At 48.2% G+C, this 17,880-nt stretch overlaps 1 protein-coding gene across 1 annotated transcript in view; it reads left to right on the forward strand.

The window, feature by feature from the left end:
* rnf43 (ring finger protein 43) overlaps nt 1-17,880 on the forward strand; it is a 94,312-nt gene that overhangs the window by 71,500 nt on the left and 4,932 nt on the right. Inside the window, exons 3-5 of the mRNA XM_029249236.1 lie at nt 14,915-14,989; nt 15,154-15,297; nt 17,674-17,775. Of these exons, the coding sequence (XP_029105069.1) occupies nt 14,915-14,989; nt 15,154-15,297; nt 17,674-17,775 (321 nt within the window). The remainder of the gene's footprint in view (nt 1-14,914; nt 14,990-15,153; nt 15,298-17,673; nt 17,776-17,880) is intronic.

Genomic DNA, 17,880 nt, shown 5'->3' on the forward strand with positions numbered 1-17,880 from the left:
TCACGCTGGACACGACACTGAGCAAGTGCAGAGGCTCTGTCTTTATTGTCACGTTGTGGCACCAGCCACATGGGACATTCCACGTTGAAGAGAATGGGGAGGTTCGAACCTCGGAGCGGCCTTAGAATGAACAACGAATCGGGGAAATGAACCCCCGGGGACGGAGTCGTCAAGCGGCCCCAAACGTGTGCACCGGGACTCTGTTTTCGTACGTCGGCAGGCACAGGCTTGCCGGTCCTCTTCTGAAAACAAGCCGAGCTTTGCAGCGTCTTAGAGGAGATTAACTTGAGTATTCCTATAAAAAAAAAAAAAAAATACATGTTTTTAACCCTCCGATCTCTTCTTTTGCTTCGTGCTCGGGCAACTGCTGTGTTTAGAAAGAAAAACGATAAACAAGGTACATTGTCTTTTTTCTTTGTACGTTTAGTATTGTCTTTTTTTTTTTTTAAAAAAAAAAAAAAAGCAAGCGTTCGCCATTAATCCTACAGGTGAATAAATTAAAATGGGTGTGGCCTAATCTCCTGAGGATTTTGCATTCTGCTTTCAGTTCGCTTTAAATGACACGTTTTGCGGACTAATTTTAAACGGGGGCAGCAGAGCGGCAGTTTAAATTTAGTCCGCAAAACGTGTCACATCAAGCGATATTGTCAAATTGGAGCTTGAATGACCTGGGTTCGAATGCCACCTCTCGCTGTGGTACCCTTGATCAGCGTACTTACCTTGAACTAATACGGTAAAATTTACTCAGCTGAATAAATGGGGGGAAAAAAACCGCTAAAAGTAGCTTTTCCCTGAATTGATGCTGTAAAAGCTTCCCAGCTGAAAAAGTTTTTTCCCACCCCACTGTGTTTTCCTATTGAAACACAGCCCATGTTTGTTTCTTGACAGATTTCTGGAATGCAAACTAATACCTGGTTGGCATAGAGATTTTAACGCCGTGGTCGACGTCGGAAGTTCCCTCTCCATGCGGCTGACCGAAGTGTGCGTTTCCAAATTAACGTTCGATCTGCGTAACGATTCAAACGAATTCTCGAATGTCCGAACACCCTTGCGGAACTCGATCGCACCTGCGAGACGCCGTAACCGTCTGGCCTCGTTTAACGTACGCGGGTGCGTTTGCAGTTCCCGGCGTACCGTTTCCGTCTCTCTGTTGCCGTGGGCCGCTGCCGTTCTCTTGTTAATTGGAAAAAGTTGCCCAGCTGTATAAATGGATGAAGCTTTGTTGGTAGCGAAACGTTTGGAGAAGAGCGTCAGCGAAGCGGACGAACGTAAACCTGGGACGGTGGCGCCCTTTGCGCGGCTGCCAAAGAGCGGGGTGCCGGAGCGAAAGGAGCGATAAAGTGCGCGCAGTAAATCCACCCTCCTGTCGGCTTCTGTTTGCACTAAAGGTAAAAAGGCCGTGAAGGACAGATGGGCCCAGCAGAACGTTTTCTCATGGCTTTCTCAGATGGACCGCCGGAGAAGAGACGGAGACCAAGGGAGGCACGCTTTCAGTTACAGGATGATCCCTGAAAACAGGAACATTATCTGGGATTTGAAAGCACAGGAAGGAGACTCTAATTGGCTTTACACTCTCAGTCTGAACTCCTTTTTTTTTTCTTTTTTTTTTCTTTCTTTTTTCCAAGGTAGAATAAAGTTAGTGGGCCGTGTCACAATCCGAATGGGACATTGCAAAAAAAACAGTTTCACTGCGGAGATTTGGCAATACTACATACGAGTTCATTATAGGGTTGGAATTTAACACCAGGTCGCTGCAGTGCTAATAAGGGAAGAATGCGTTTCAAATATTTGAAATGATATTTGTGGCATGAAAGAGAGCAGCCTTTTGTGCCAGTCATCAAGCTCATAATTGTGTGCAGCACAATAATAAATAGGTTATAGTTCCCCTGCGGGGTTTAATGATTTTAATAGGAGCTTTTATGGCTATTTTGAAGTGCTTAGCTGCCTTCTGGGGGGAAAAAAAAATTATCTCAGAAAGAAGACAGTCAAGGATCAAACAGTCGCCGCTGTTTGCCTTTTGGACCGCAATCTGGTTTTTTATCGGAAGGCAAAACTGTGTCCAGGTATTCGGCCTAGCCAGTAATGTTCCCTGCGCCAAAACCAAAAAAAGGACAGTTTTTTCAGCCGGAGTCTTGGACCCGTGCGCTGTTTCCCGAGGGAACGTGTCAAGAGAAACTTGCAACAGATGAACAAACTTGGTCGGGAGGGGTTCTCACTGCCGTGTAACTGAAATTTTACAGGCCATACATCCCCTGCGAAACACACAAAGTAAATTATGAGCATAACTTGTGAATCCCAGCTTATTTTTTTTTTTTATTTTAACATGGGACGGACGTTGGCTTCCTGTTTGCGGTGGCCCGACTTTATCGGGTTCTCCCACAATGCCAGTGCTTTGACGTCACTATCTCCTGTGTTTAAGCAGCAGTAGTGTATCATGTGGCAGTGGCCCTCCTCTCTCACCTCGTGTTTGTGCGTTTCAAATCTGTGTCGCCGCACGGCCGACGGAGGGGAAGGGGCGGAGCGTCGGAGCCCAGGGAGCAAGAATAGGGCTGTGCCATAAGTTGAATGATGAGGGGGCACTGTATTACAATTCCATCCCTCTGCCTAAATTCAACTTTTTCCAGACGTTGGATGGGTGTGCGAGGGCGGAGGGGGCAAGTTAATCTGGGCTGGGAGGCGGGGTCATTTTGGCCCCGCCCACTCACCCGTTGTTCCTGAGAACATGGCATGTACCTGCACTGACACGCTCCCCTGCGGCAGCACATCAAAGAGAGGCGCGCGAGTAATGTACATCCGAGTCTGCTGCACCCTCCGGGGCCGGCGTTCCGGCGAGCGCGCTCGCACTGCGCGGCAGCCTGGCGTACGTTTAAAGGAACCCAGCCCAGTTCGCCGATTCCAGCTTGGCTAAGTGTCACGCACACGCATGCCTAAGCGCACGCACGCCTTCACGTAGACACACACGCTTCGAGAGGGCTCATCTTACGAGCTTTACCGAAACCTCCTTAAAGGTTAAGAAAACTGAAGCTGGATTCTACTGTGTGCGCTATTCATTTCAGCTCATGTATGAGGCACTGATTGTGCAGGATTAAGTAAGGGGAAAAAACAGACATGACCATTAGTGTTGTACATTTCCAAGCCAAAGGAGTCCTGTGCGGAACAAACACCTTGTGAAATGTGTGAAATTATATTAAGCATTACAAGGCCAGCACTCGCAGTAAAAACTGTATTTTTTTTTTTTTTTTTTTTTTTTACTAAACATGAACGTAAGATTCCAACGTGATCACGTAATAAATGAATAAACATTTACTTACTATTGTGAGTGCTGACCTTGTAATATTTCATTCCACTCTTTTCTGGAGGCTTCAACACTTTTTTTCCCCTGCACATTTCTGGTGATCGTGTATTTATGTCTCTATTTAAAAAGTATTCCAAACTGCTTTCGTACAATGTAGCATTCATCCACGTTAGTCTTTTATATAACCTTTATTCATATAATGCAAGGGGGTTTTTCACAGTTAGAACGAGGTGGACTTGCGACAGGATTGTTGAAAACAAACCTCATGGTGGGCGGAGGACCCCCTGTATTTGCAAAAAGTTGATTGAGAACTTGCCGAAGGCCAGAAAACAGTGGTTAATGTCACTGGTTGATTAATGGGAGACCCTTTTTTCTGCACTGTCGTTGGCCAGAACATTCACTGACGTTCCACTGGCACGCAAGATCAGGCCTGAACTGACCCTGTTGAACATCTTGGGTTCCGTCTGATGCCCGATTCACTTCAGCCCCCCCGGGGGGAACCTGGAGTCAGGGCTTGGGGTGTCCCTGCACTCAACCATCCCACCTGCACCTGCCTCCAGTCCAAAGGGCGTTCTCTCCGTTGTGACTGAGTCATGACTATGGAGCACGATGCGCTGCAGGGTTGCTCTCTTGCTCTTTTCGGCTGCTGGGTATCCCGCATGGCTCAAGGCGTTGCCTGCTTATCTAACCGATCGTTTCATTTATGTCACATCACTTTGGATCAGTGGAGCGTCGCTGCCCCCACGCCTGCTTCCGTCTATCAGCAAGAACAGAACTGTAATTGTTCTGCTGATGATGTGCTGCATGCTTGTAAGCGCCTATGTGGCGCGAAGTGTCCCGAAAACTGATTGCGTAACATACCTGAGGTGTTCCTTAAATGCAGCCGTGACACATTTGATGAACAGGAGCGTAAGGGCATGAGTTTCTGGCAAAAGTCCATGATAAGGACAGGCGAATCTTTGAAGCTGTGGGAAGGCGGAGTGGAGCGTTAGGGGTTTGGCTGCTAAATGAGAGGAGGTGGGGTTCGGGTGCGAGGCCACTGACTCGCAAGCTGTATTCGCTGTGAGGATGCAGGCAAAGAGCGAGACCCCGGCGCAGCCAGGGTTCTTCATGCAAACTCTTCGAAAAGAGTACACTTAAAAATATTAGCTTTCAAACCTGTTACACCCGTTTCTTGTGCTACGGGCATTGGAGTTAAGGATTTTTTGAAGATACAGAAATTTTAGAGGTTATTTTTTTTTTTTAAGTTTTATTTTCTTCACTGTTCTTACATCACATCATCCGGAACCGCTTGTCCCATATGGGGTCGTGGGGAGCCGGAGCCGGAGCCGGAGCCTAACCCAGCAACACAGGGCGAAAGGCTGGAGGGAGAGGGCACACCAGTCCGTCGCAAGGCACCCCAAGCGGGACTGGAATCCCAGACCCACTGGAGAGCAGGACCCGGTCAAACCCGCTGTGCCACCGCGCCCCCTACCTCTTCACTGTTCTGTTTTCTCAAAAAAAAAAAAAAAATAAAATAAAATCCCTGCATTTCTGTATCCCGCCATTAGTTGGCAGTAAAATGCGACAATTAGAAACAGAAATGCAACGGAGGTGAACAGTAGCGTTCGTTCAACTAACTCTTACGGTGTACACCTCGAAGTACCATGAAATCACACACACACACACACACGTTCTGAACCGCTTGTCCCATACGGGGTCGCGGGGAACCGGAGCCTACCCGGCAACACAGGGCGCGAGGCCGGAGGGGGAGGGGACACACCCAGGACAGGACGCCAGTCCGTCGCAAGGCACCCCACGCGGGATTCGAACCCCAGACCCACTGGAGAGCAGGACCCGGTCCAACCCACCGCGCCACTGCGCCACCCGCGCCCCCCTATACCGTGAAATCAGTAAAAATGAAAATGCAAAGTATTTTATTTACTCTAGCTATATTGAGGATTTTTACGTAACCCTACCCATAAATAAGTCAAAGAAAATCTGCTTTCTTGAGCGAAATATTTAATTTATTTGTTTTGCAGGAGTTCAGCGGAAGTATTTTGAATCGGGTTGCAAAAACTCAACCTTTCGTGACGCTTAAATTGGCGTCGTTCAGGTGACGGGTTCGTGTCCCTGTCCAGACAGCGAGCCGTTCCTTGGCTGCCCCTGCCATATTAGCATGTGTCTACAAGTCCATCCTTTAATTCTTCAGTCTGAAAAGTAACCCTTGCGCTAGAATGCGTTTTATACGTTCGGTTCAGCTTGGTAAACCCACGTTAAAAAGCCGAAGGGTTGCTGTGTTTTTCACGGCAGACGTTTCACCTAGAATGGAATCCAAGAAATGTAATCAGCTCCTCAGAGTAAACAGAATGTGTGCAGGTTTAAAGCAGAGCAAACAGAGAATGCCGGTGAGGAATGAACGCCATCCGAGCTGCCGCAGATGCTCCTCACTTCAGCAGCGCTCTTATAACTTTAAAAAAAACGAGACGTACGTGAGAGAAATGTAAGATAAATAAATTTATAAATCACTTCACCCACCTTAAAGTTATCGTAAGAAACTGAAAGCAAATGCTGTGACTACGTGCTTGTTCACAGATCCAAACGTTGCAGAAAGGCCTGCGTCCACTGACCAGTGATTATTTGTGCGGTGATTTTTCTTTATTGCACAAAAGATCTACTGCTTGGTTTCTATAACATTGATAAGGATAGAGGAAATGAATACTCGCTTATTAATATTCTTAATTCGCAAGCAAAATTTAATATTTAAAAAAGTTACTCCCTACCAATTCTATATGCAGCTGCTCCAGTAATGTGCGCTGGCAGTAGCAGCGGTGTTGGGCAGACTGACCGCACTTTGACAGTCCCATGTGCGCATCTGCGTCTTTCTGTTTTCTGTTTTGTTTCCTCCGAGTTGTCATTCGCTTTGGAGAACAGCGTGCGCTGGACAAACGTAAATGTAAGCAAAAGGTGCATAAATGTAAAGTGAGTTTACTAGAAAAAACCTTGCTCCATCTTAACCTCCAGTAACTGTGAAATAAGTAAAAGCTGTTGGGCTGTCTTCTTATTTCGACTTCTTCCTGTAACGCATTTCCCTGGCACGTTTTTCTCTTTCATCTGTGTTTGTCTTGTTTGGAAGTTTTAAAAAAAAAAATTATAAATCGCATCAGATAAAAAGTTGTGGCTGTTCCCCTCCTGGCAAAACCAACAGGGTAAATCATGGGACTGTTCCTGGGCCAAATATGTCATGATGACCTTTCTTCAGTGTTCTCTCTCACTACAAGGTAATACTGAGCTGTAGAACTACAAAGTGGACTCTTTTGGATAGACCTGACAACCACCACTCTCTTTACCTTTGCATTTATTTATTTGTCAGACGCTTTTCTCCGAAACAACTCCCAATGAACTCTATGTAGCGTTATGAGCCCACACACCTTATTCACCGCAGTGACTTACACTGCTAGATACACTACTTCCACTGGGTCACTCATCCATGCATCAGTAGAACACACACACTCTCTGTCACTCACACACTATGGGGGAACCTAAACAGCATGTCATTGGAGTGTGGGAGGAAACCAGAGCACCTGGAGGAAACCCACATAGACACGGGGAGAACATCCAAACTCCACACAGACTGATCAGGGATCGAACCCATGTCCTCTTGCACCACACAGGTGCTGTGAGACAGCAGCACTACTCACTGTGCCACGGTGTTGCCCGGTACCCTCTTTACTATGTTCCCCCACACAGTTTCCCACATGGTATCTCCCAGCCTGCACCATTATTGCCCCCCCCCGTGCAAACCAGAAAAACTTCACCTGTTTCTAATACCAGACTTATTTGCCGCTTTAATGTTTCCTATTTTAATCGGCGGTCTGTCAGAATAATTCCGTAATGACTTCAGCGTGCCCTTGCTAAATGCAAAATGATAGGCTGTAAAAGACGTTCCGCCCTTCTGCAAACCTGTAGGCCCCGCGAGCTGGACCCTGTCATTATGGAGCTCAGCGCTTTCAGTGGAAACAGCCACCGCTCTTCTCCCCCCCCGCGTTTGAGTAACGTCCTGGGTAGTCTCCCCGGCGCTGCCGGAGCACCGGCCCTCCTCTGCGCTCTCTTGTCGTCCCCTTGTTCTTCCTTCATTTCTTAGCGATGGCACCCTCTCGGCACCCTCGAGCCCCGTGTGCGTTCGCCGCCGTTAATGCGGTGCCTCGGGCCGCGTGCCGCTCGCTTGCCGCGGCGGCAGCTTGAACGTTACCTCTCGGGCTTCCGGATGGCGGACCTTTGTCTTGAATGATGACTTCACAAGCCGGTCGGCGCCCGTCGCCGACCGTCCGCCGGAATCGCTCGGCCCAGAATGCCCCGAAGCAGAGCGGTAGGCTCGGGTGATGGGATGGTATAGGGATGATGGAGGTGCGCCGCGGGGCTGCCTGGGGGAAGAGCTGAAAGAGGACACCAGTGGAGAAGGTGCGATCTGTCAGCCCTTGCGCCTTCCCTCCTTCCCTGATGCCTTTTTCCACAGGGGTCTTCCAAGCTCTTGCCGTCCCGAATTTCTTTTCGCCTCCCGCCGATATCCCCCAGTCTTATATAATGAGTAAGAGTTAAAGGCACCAGGGACACGTGAGCTGTCCCAGAGATGAGCTCTGTCATCATGCACCCGTGGGTCACTTGTTTCGTCACGTGTGTTTTCTTCCACTCTGGGAAGGCCTCCCACAGCTACCCCGCGCCATTTTCATCTTCATCCCGCGCCCCTCTTTTATACATTTTACATTGCGTTGCATCCTTTCTCAGGCTAAATGACAGCCCCTCCCCTAAAAAGTATCCTCAGAAAGGGCCAAAATAACGTTTCGTACAGAAGCCCTTCGTAATTGAGTTACCCTCTGAAGGAGCTGGAAAAAACAGTGCAGCCCGAGTCGGGTTCGATGCCCATTTTAATTTTCACGCGCAGGCATTTCCGCTGTTCGATCCTCTAGGAATATAGAGAATCCGCAGTGCTTCCTTCTTCTTCTTATGCCTTCCACCCCTCCTGGAGCATAGGTCGCCGACAAGGGTTCTCCAGTTGCCCCGAAGAGCCGAGATGTCATGAAATTTCCTTGTTGGCGTTTCTGTAGCTGGCGCGGTTTTTACGGTGTGGGGCAGCCAGCCCCACGCCCAACGCTCGTTCTTTCTCAGCCGGGCTTGGGACCGTCCACGGCGGAGTCGGTGCTTCCTTCGCCTGATCAAAAAACAGTTCATCTTTCCAAGAACTGTTTTGATGCTGTTGGGTGACGACAACCTCCCCGCAAGGAAAGAGCTATTTGAGTGTATCGTTAAGCTGCCTTTACTACCCAAACTGCGTGAGGGTGCATGTACATGTGGTATCCTCTCCATCTGTAATGTCCTCTGCATGTTTCTGAGACTGCTTATCTAACACGAGATTAATTTTTCTATTTGGAAAACCACAAAAAAGTGTTAAAGGTCCCACTTGATGTAGACATGCTCTTTGGTTTCAGCTCTCTGACATGGCGTAACTTCTAACTCGGTTACTCGAACCATTATGACGCACCGGGTTCTTTCTGGGAGAAGGGCTGAGGGTGGACAGCGAAAAAGGAAGACGGCTCCGGAGGAATTATTTTAGCTAAGACCAGTAGTATTAAATTGATCGCAAGCGGGGGGGGGGGGGGAGGAAACCTTCCCAGGCAGCAGCGTCGTGCCGATGGTGAAGAACGGTCAGTGTGAGACAAAGGAATATAGACATCAAAGTCAACTTGAAGCGGCAGCCAAAACACTGGGTGAAGCCTGCAATAAAGCTAAACCACAGCTATGAAATAAACAACTGAAACAAAAGTTGGCACCCGTTTAAGTATGGATTTCGGCGCAGCACGGCGCAGGCGGGCCATCGTCGCAGAGCGTTTTTTCCGTCCGCTTAAGGTGAAGGGTTTTGTCATGCGGGGAGGAAAGAGGTTTTCGAAATGGAAGGGTCTCGCTCGTTTCGGCTTTCCAGTCGCAGAGAGATTGGAGAGAATTAAACTGATTTACGTCGCGTCGCGGCGGCCGGCGAAGCCATCGAGAGCCACATGAAACGGACCTGTCGAACCGCACAGGACAGAGCGCATCTTGCTGGGCCTGGAGTTGGACCAGTGACATCCTACCCTTAAGGGTAGCGGTTTTAACCGCCGGGGCCCTTCGTCTACGTTTACGGATTCCGCCTGCTGCTTTTGAACAACACGGTGCGGCTGCTAAACGGAGCATTAGATGCGTTGTAACGCAGCGGGCAGGGGCGTGAACGTTTGCGAATTTCCCCACAGGGATTAATACGATGCCACGCTCTCCTGTCCTGTTTAACCCGAAGGTTGGCGGTGCTTTAATGGCAATTTAAGTGATTACATGGTGGTTTCAAATTCTGTAATTGCTTATTATGGTGCTCATACCTTGGCGTTAAATCAGTTTCCATATATAGGAACTAAACCAACGTGCTGTTTGTGCACACGATGCTTCTTGTTGTGGAGTCATGAGCACGTGACTGAAGAAGGGCCTGCTCTTCGCTGGATGATGTTCCCGCCGTCTTTTTGAGCTCCTTGAGGAGTTCACACTTGGCACGTGGAGAGATTTAGTCAGGATGATCGCTGCTGGGTATTCGCCGCTGTTCCACGTGCTCTCCTTCTCATCTCCGAGTCTGTTTCGCCTGCATAAATTTTGCTGGTGGGGCTTTGAAGAGTTAAAAATTTATGGGCACGGCTGCGCAAATCTGCCTTAAATGTATTCGGACTGCTGACTCTAACTACCCTCTTCATTAGGTTGCAAAAGGGGGAATTCGGGATGCGAATGCTGCTGAACTAAAGCAGTTCCGCGTGGAGAAGTGGGCCGTATTGCTCCACGGTGATGTGAGATCCTGCTCAACAGCTGCAGGAAGAGTTTAGTTGCAGTCGTTGCAGCTAAAGGTGATGCAACCAGTTACTGACTGTGAAGCGGAAGTGACTTTTTCACTGCTCTGACTGCGTATTTCATTATCTTCCGCATCAAGGAAATGTTATAACAACGACGCTGCTGTCACTTTTTCTCTCTCAGCTTTTCTTCGTGTACAACAAGGACCGAAAGGAAGATGTGATGAAATTTCGAGTGAAAAAGCTGCAAATTTGAACATTTTCCAACGACACCGTTCAGCCACCAAACACACTAGTTTGTACGCAGGGCGCAAGGCACCCCAAGCGGGACTCGAACCCCAGACCCACCGGAAAGCCAAACCTGCGCCCCCCCAAAGCAAATCACATTTTTTTCTCAAAATGAGAGTTGCATATTTTTATTTTCTTTTATAGTATTATCATTAATATGAATAAATGCAGAGAGGGGCGCGGTGGCACAGCGGGTTTGGCCTGTGCCTGCTCTCCGGGGGGTCTGGGGTTCGAGTCCCGCTTGGGGTGCCTTGCGATGGACTGGCGTCCCATCCTGGGTGTGTCCCCTCCACCTCCAGCCTTATACCCTGTGTTGTCGGGTTAGACTCCGGTTTGCCGCGACCCCGCTCGGGACAAGCAGTTTCAGTCGGCGCGTGTAAACAAATGCAATATTTGCCTGGCACCACATATACAAGTTCATACTGTTTACTTTTGGTACAATTTTGGCAAAACTGTGCTGTGCTGGTCAACAACAGGGAAACCAGCTACGGTACAGGAGGTAAGATCGGGGGACTCATACTGACGCGTGCGCTTGTAGAAACATATTCTTCCAAGTCAGACGTCTCTTCATTCACTTCATCTAAATTGCCGCTCGGCAGCATACTGGCAGCGTAGCTCCGTTCCGTTTTGTGATCCGATTCCATCATCCGATGGGTAGGCTCAGCATAATCAATAATCAGCAGTAATTCCTCGAAACAATATGAAGACGTGCTTTTTGAAAAGCAGCAGCATGGGCTCCATCTCTCTGGCTTTCCCGCGCCCTCTCACAGAGCCTGCTTTCTGACACACACACACACACACACACACACACACACACACACACAAAAAAAAAAACCCAGGCTGCTGTATTTCTCAGTCTTTCAACACGCCAGTTGGAAATGCTGTAATTACTCGTGAGACCGTGACCATTTAATGCCATCGCTGGGTACTTATTATGCAACTGTCGGTTGTCAGCTTTCGCAGGTCTGCGATGAATCTGCCGCCGCGGTTGTTTTACCCTTTTCCCGATTTAAGCGCAGTTTAACCGCACTAAATCCAAAAATGACGTTAGAATGCGTCCGTCGCGTACAGACGTTTCGCACAATGCCCCACTGTTTTTCAAGCACAGCTTCATTTTTATCAAAGTGTAATAAAGTTTATAGCTCCTTTCTCTAGATTTTTCTTTGTTCTAGAGCACACGAAAATGCACAGTATTGGAGTGTACTGTAAGTGAAACGCAAGGCCCGAGGCTCCACCGAGATGTTGGGGAAATCTTAATTTTTAATTAACGAATGAACAAATTAATTAATTAATCAGTCAATCTTGAACATTAAATATATGCTTTATATTAATACTTAATGTACTTGCTGCCTAATGCTGGATGTTGAAAACAGTGGTGCCAGAATCTGGACATCAGAAAAGCTCAACAAGACATAAATTGGATAAGTGTTATTATAATATACACACACACACACACACACACACACACACACACACACACATTTTCAGAACCGCTTGTCCCAGACGGGGTCACGGGGAACCGGAGCCTACCCAGCAACACAGGGCGTAAGGCCGGAGGGGGAGGGGACACACCCAGGACGAGACGCCAGTCCGTCGCAAGGCACCCCAAGCGGGACTCGAACCCCAGACCCACTGGAGAGCAGGACCCGGTCCAACCCACTGTGCCACCGCACCCCCTATTATAATATATATTATAATTTTAATCAACAGAATAGTGATCACGAAAAGCAAAAAAAAAGCATTAAAATGAAGGCCTGAATCTATACATCATTGTATACATTAAGAAACTCTGTTACATTAATAGCATATTTACTTATTTCTTAAAAGTTCGAGACAAGATACGTAAAAACAGAAAAAGTTAGAAAAATATTTATAAAAATCCTTCCTTCGTAGAATGGAAAGATTTCAATTTTCTACTCAGCGCACCGGAATTCTAAAATATTTCTTACTAGAAATGAAGCAATGTTTACAACGTTCCGATTCACACACCTGTGCTTTGAATATAGTGGCATGAAAAATATTGATCCAGCTCACCTGGGGGGATCTAGTAACCGCGGTAAAATAATAGTGACAGCTTTTCAGCTGCCGCATCGCTCCTCCCCATTTACTCACATTCATAACATTTAGTGGAAGCTCATTGTTTTTTTTTTGTTTTTTTTTTTTTTTTCCGGGAATCCACGCTAAAGGAACACATGAACTTTAATCTGTTGATTCCGCCGCCGCCGTCACACAAGCGCCTTCGCGAGCTTTCGCCCCCTTTTCTCCCTGACCGCGGTATGACCTGCACCGCAGCGACTTTTGCGCCGCAGTCTTCGGTCACAATACATTTTTCTTGGGAGGTATGGACACGCAGGAAGCCGTGCCGAGGACCTGACTCCATTCACGCCTGAACTTCACGGCACAGGAAAACACACCGTGTTGGCAGACACACTCGTGCACCGTGCGGCTCTGCCACATGCTGCGTGAGGAAACAGGCCTGTTGCTAGTCGAGTATTAACTTTCCGCTCTGCTTTTGAAGTGTTAAAAAGTGATTGGGGTCGATGGCACCGTACCTGCAGGGGGATTTTTTTCCTTAACTTGTGATAAATGGGTCGCCCCGCTCACCGCCGCCTTGTCTCCGTGTACGATTTCTTGGGCCCCCCCCCCATCGCTCGTTAGCTCGAACCGGCGTTCGGGGGCACGCCTCGCGTGCAGCTGTTTCGGATCCTCGCTCGGTTGTGTCACACTCTTTGGAGTATGTGTCGAAAATCCTTTGTCTAAACTTTGAATGGGCGGATTAGTTAGATTTCACACCGTTAACGTGCACTTAGAGTTAGCTACTTTATGGTATTGTGGCACGCAGCGCCGTGGGTTTGGATGGGGCGAGGAGGGACACGGAGGCAGCGTTCCTACGGAACGACTTATTGGAACACCAGCACCCGGGAAATAATGCTCTTGGTCCCAGAACCCCGTTTCTTTCAGGTCCTACGCCAACAACCGGCTTTCCCAGCCTACTTAGCACCCCTAGACTTCCCCCCAACACACTCCTAGGCACAGTCACCCCCATTATTTTCCCCCTAAGTTCCCCCAGTGGTTACACACACTATTTACGAGTTACCCACAATGCAACTATTTACACAAAACATCTTCCCACCTAAATACCAGTAATGCAGGTCATTACAGTATGACTGTGGCTCTCCTGACTTGATGTTAGGATTAAGGGGCTGCTTTTAAATATGGAATGATACAGTACGGCAAGAATCATTACATTTATTGTATCGTGTGGCGCGCATTACTGAGCCGAAGTGTAAACTCAAGAGTGCGATAACGCCGCACTGTTTCGCTGTCCTGTTCTCTGAGCGTTGACTGGTTCGTCGTCATTCAGGCTGGATGCAAAGGAGTATTTGGTTTAACAGAAAGGCTTCAATCCGCTCAAAAAAGTGTTTGCCTCCATCTACTCTTGTGTGCTGTAACTGTTGCGTTTATTCATTCATCTGACGGTTTTTTCCAAAGCAGCTTCAGATGTAAGCTACTTACCACTGATTTACCCATTTATACAACAGGGTAATTTTTTGTGTGAGTTCAGGGTAAGTACCTTCACCAAGGGCACTGCAGCAGCACTGGGATTCAAACCCTGGTCCTCCTAGGACAAAATCAGCAGTTCTAACCACTGTGCCACTTACTGCCAGCGGTCCAGGGTGCAAGTCAGATGAGCTGGACATGTTGCCCTTCCTCCTCCCCCACAGTGGACTCCAATGTTTATTCACCAGGTGGATCTTCGTGTTCGTTGTGGTGAGAACCTCGAGAGGAGATCCGAACAACCCTCTCGACTCTCGTCCTTCTGCAGCCGGTCCTCGAACCCCTGACCCCTGCTGCCTTTGTGCCTGGCACCTCCGTTTAGCAGAAGCGCGTACGTTTTCCTGACTGCAGGGCAGGCACCGTGCAGATGTATTCGGCTGTTTTCCCTGTCCTCCATGCTGTCCTCGTGTCCAAGCAGAATTGCGTAACGCCTGCTCGCTAGAGAGGCCGCGGTCTAACTGCTGTGGTCGGACTTTTACTGCCCCCCAGTGGAAAGGAAAGTCACGCGGCTCAACACGGGGCTGTCCTCAAAGCGTTGCCCTAGCGTGCGCCGGCAGTCGTCTGCCGTGCCGTGCCGTGCCGTGCCGTGTGTTGAATTCCATGGGAATAGAGAGTACAGCCTATAACATATGTGGACCAGCAGGTGGCATAGTGGCTAGAGCTGCCCCCTTACACTCAAGGAACCAAGGTTTTAATCATACCTCCTGCTGCAGTACCCTTGAGCAAGGTACTAACCCTGAATTGACGCAGCAGATGTTACCCTGCTGTATAAACGGGTGAATCTGTGCAAGCAGCTTAACATTGTAAGCAGCTTTGAAGAAATGAACAAATAAATGTAAAAGTGATGGAGTGTGATACTGCAAGTTTTACTGCTGTGTGAGACGGGATGAAGATGAGACGTGTCCTGATGTCTTTCTCCCCTCGTGCGAACCCTCAGGCCCGTTTGGCTGTGAAACGAGGAGCAAAGGCAGTCATCTTCGACGTCACCGACGATGCCGGCGCCGCGGTCGAGGTGAGCCAGGCTCGCCCGTGCGTCTCTCGCTGTCCTCTGCGGTCACGCCTCCCGACCTTACCCCACGTGTCCCTGCACGGTGCCTCCCAGCGCCGCGTTTCCTCCCTCTGTCCACGTCCACATCTAACCGCGGTCGCTTGCCGTCCGCTTGTGCTTTTCCTCAGCTGCGCGAAGCCCTGCTCGCCTCGGGAGACTACCTGCTGGTGGTGCTGGTGCAGGCCAAGGACGCCGAGGTACTCATGGGCCTGGTCAACAGGAACGAGGAGGCCACGGTCCGCATCGAGGTCATGGTCGAGCCGCCCAGATGGGTAGGTGCACCGCTTTTGGACTCTGACATTGACATCAATCATTGACATTGGTGATTTACACCCCAGCCCTAGTAACTGCTCTTACTTGCAGATTAACTCTAAGTTTAAGTAAAAAAAGTCTCTCCGCACGGTTCATCGGCCGTCACCGTTGTCATCAGAGCGGCTTCGGCGTTAGTTTTGACGTCCCAGTACGGATGCGCGCCTCCGCGGACCCCAAGCGCAGGGTGGTATCGGTGCCTCCGACCGCCCACACACTGGGCCTGAACAGCAGCCCATGTGCCCCTTTAACCCAGGAGGCTGCTGACCCTGGGAAGCGTGGGCCCCCTCAGCGAGCGTTCCGAAAACATTCGCTCCATTGTCTACACCACTATTATTTCCTGAGCAAGGAAAGTAATTTTTAACCTCCTGTGAACAACTCGAGTGCCTGGATTGGCTCTTTTGCACCATTACTGGGCTGCTGCTTATCCCCAGCGGCAGGAGATGCTCCTCCAGGCTGCACGGCCCAGCAATACGCAGCTCGGCGGAGAATCTGTGGCCGCACTTATTTTACCATTTTCATAACAGTTCAAACATACAAAATCCATAAATAGCGACACAGCTTTCCTGGCGCTTACAGATATTTCACAAAACGCTCTGTTGTGTTTCAGACATATAGTTTACTTTTACTGAAGTGCGGTTGTAAATAACAAAGCATGTTACCGTGTTCTGTAGATGTTGCTGTTATTCTTTATTGTTCTAGAGAAGACAACGGTCTATTGGCAGGTACTGGACTGGATAGGGCTCTGATAAATCGGCAGTGTAGAGGAGGTGTCGAGGAAAAGGGGCAGCTGGTAGCGTAGTGGTTAGAGGTGCTGCCTTCGGACTCCGAAGTCACCGGTTCGAGTCTCGCCTCCAGCTGCGGTACCCTGAGCAAGGTACCTACCCTAAAATTGCTCCAGTAAAAATTACCCAACTGTATAAATGGGTAAATCATTTAAGTAGCTTAAAACTGTAAGTTTGGAGAAAAGCATCAGCCGAACAAAGTAACATAAGAGGGAATATACTTAATATTCAATGTGCTTGCTGACTACAGCCGGATGTTGAAAAGAAAGGCGCTGAAATCCGGACGTCAAGAAAATCGCCAAGATGTGCGTTTGTGAGCAAAAGGTGCCGCTTCCACCGAAAGGAGCTGATTGTGTCTGTCTTGTGCCAGTATAAGCAATTTAGTATTGGATTTTTAAAGCTTTCTTAAACCTCGGCAACGTGTGCAGATCGGATCACACAGGGTGGCGACCACCACAAAAACATTAAAATGGAGGACAGTCTGCAAATGACGGTAAAAATTTAAAAATACCAAATTAATATATTAATAGCTTATTTACTTGTATTTTAGCTGCTCGACGCGAGAAACCCGTAAAGACAAGAATTTACGGAAATGTAAATATTTTACTATTCTTGTTCCGGCAGTCCTTACGTCACAGGAAAAAAAGATTTCTTTTTTTTTTTTTTATATATATCAGCACACTTGCAACAGCACTTGCTAGAAATCGAACAATGTTATGAAGTTCTAGTTAGCAGGGCTGTGAAAGTGAGCTCAAGGTAACTGGCTGTTAGTGATGGTTTTTGTACTTGGCTGTTTGGATGGACATTAATCTGCCAGTGAAAGATGTGGAGAAGATGAATTTTGCTTGTTGCTGAGGCCCCCGAAACTGTTCTGTTTGATGCAGCCAGTTTCCTTCTATTGGTGTTAAATCTGCTGTCCGTCAGGTCACTCGGTGTCTCATCTTCTACCATCAGCGCTATCACTAATATTCTGTAGTCCGTCCATCACTAAAAAAGCCCTTTTAATGGTCTCAATGCTGACGGTTACCCCGTCGTGCCAAGAGTTTCTCTGTTTTTATATTACTCTCTTAGGTTTGACTTGTACCAAGAACACACCTGTCGCTTTGGTAACAGGATAATAACAGTGTGGTTACAATGAATTTTAATGGCTTTTTTCCCCTTAAGATAGTTATGTTTATTCAGACACGTGCATGCACGAAAAGACAAATGTGTCACAAAAATAGCAGCATACCAGAGAACTCCTTTGTACGGAGCATTTGGAGAAAACTGTAACTGTGATGCGAGTGTGTACTATAGATTTAATGAGTATAAAAGCATCATGTGTGACAATGTGATGTGTCCTTAGACACATACTTACATACTTGAGCGACTGGATTTTGAGCGTTGGATTATGTTGAAATTTGGCTTTTATCTATTTTATATCAAATAGAATAACATGAAGGGTGAGAGACATTGGCGCCCTAACAGACATAATGCTAGTCTACCGTAGTATCAAGATTGTGTCACAGGTAGAGTTGTTTCCGACCAGTAAAATGCCGGAATCTCCCTCCGCAGCCCCATTATGACGTTGGCATTCTGCTCACCGTGGTCCTGGCAGTGCTCGCCATCATTATGATCTTTGCCTTCCGGTATCGCTGCAAGTCCAACAGGAACTGGGTAAGATCACCGTGAGGCCTGCTAATGCGGTGTCTTCATCGTGCCGATCAGCCTTCGGTATGGGGCCACATGCCCTGAGAGCTGCTCGCTGATGTATTGTGACCG

This window comes from Scleropages formosus, chromosome 25 (genome assembly GCF_900964775.1).
Source record: "Scleropages formosus chromosome 25, fSclFor1.1, whole genome shotgun sequence".
Taxonomy (NCBI): domain Eukaryota; kingdom Metazoa; phylum Chordata; class Actinopteri; order Osteoglossiformes; family Osteoglossidae; genus Scleropages; species Scleropages formosus.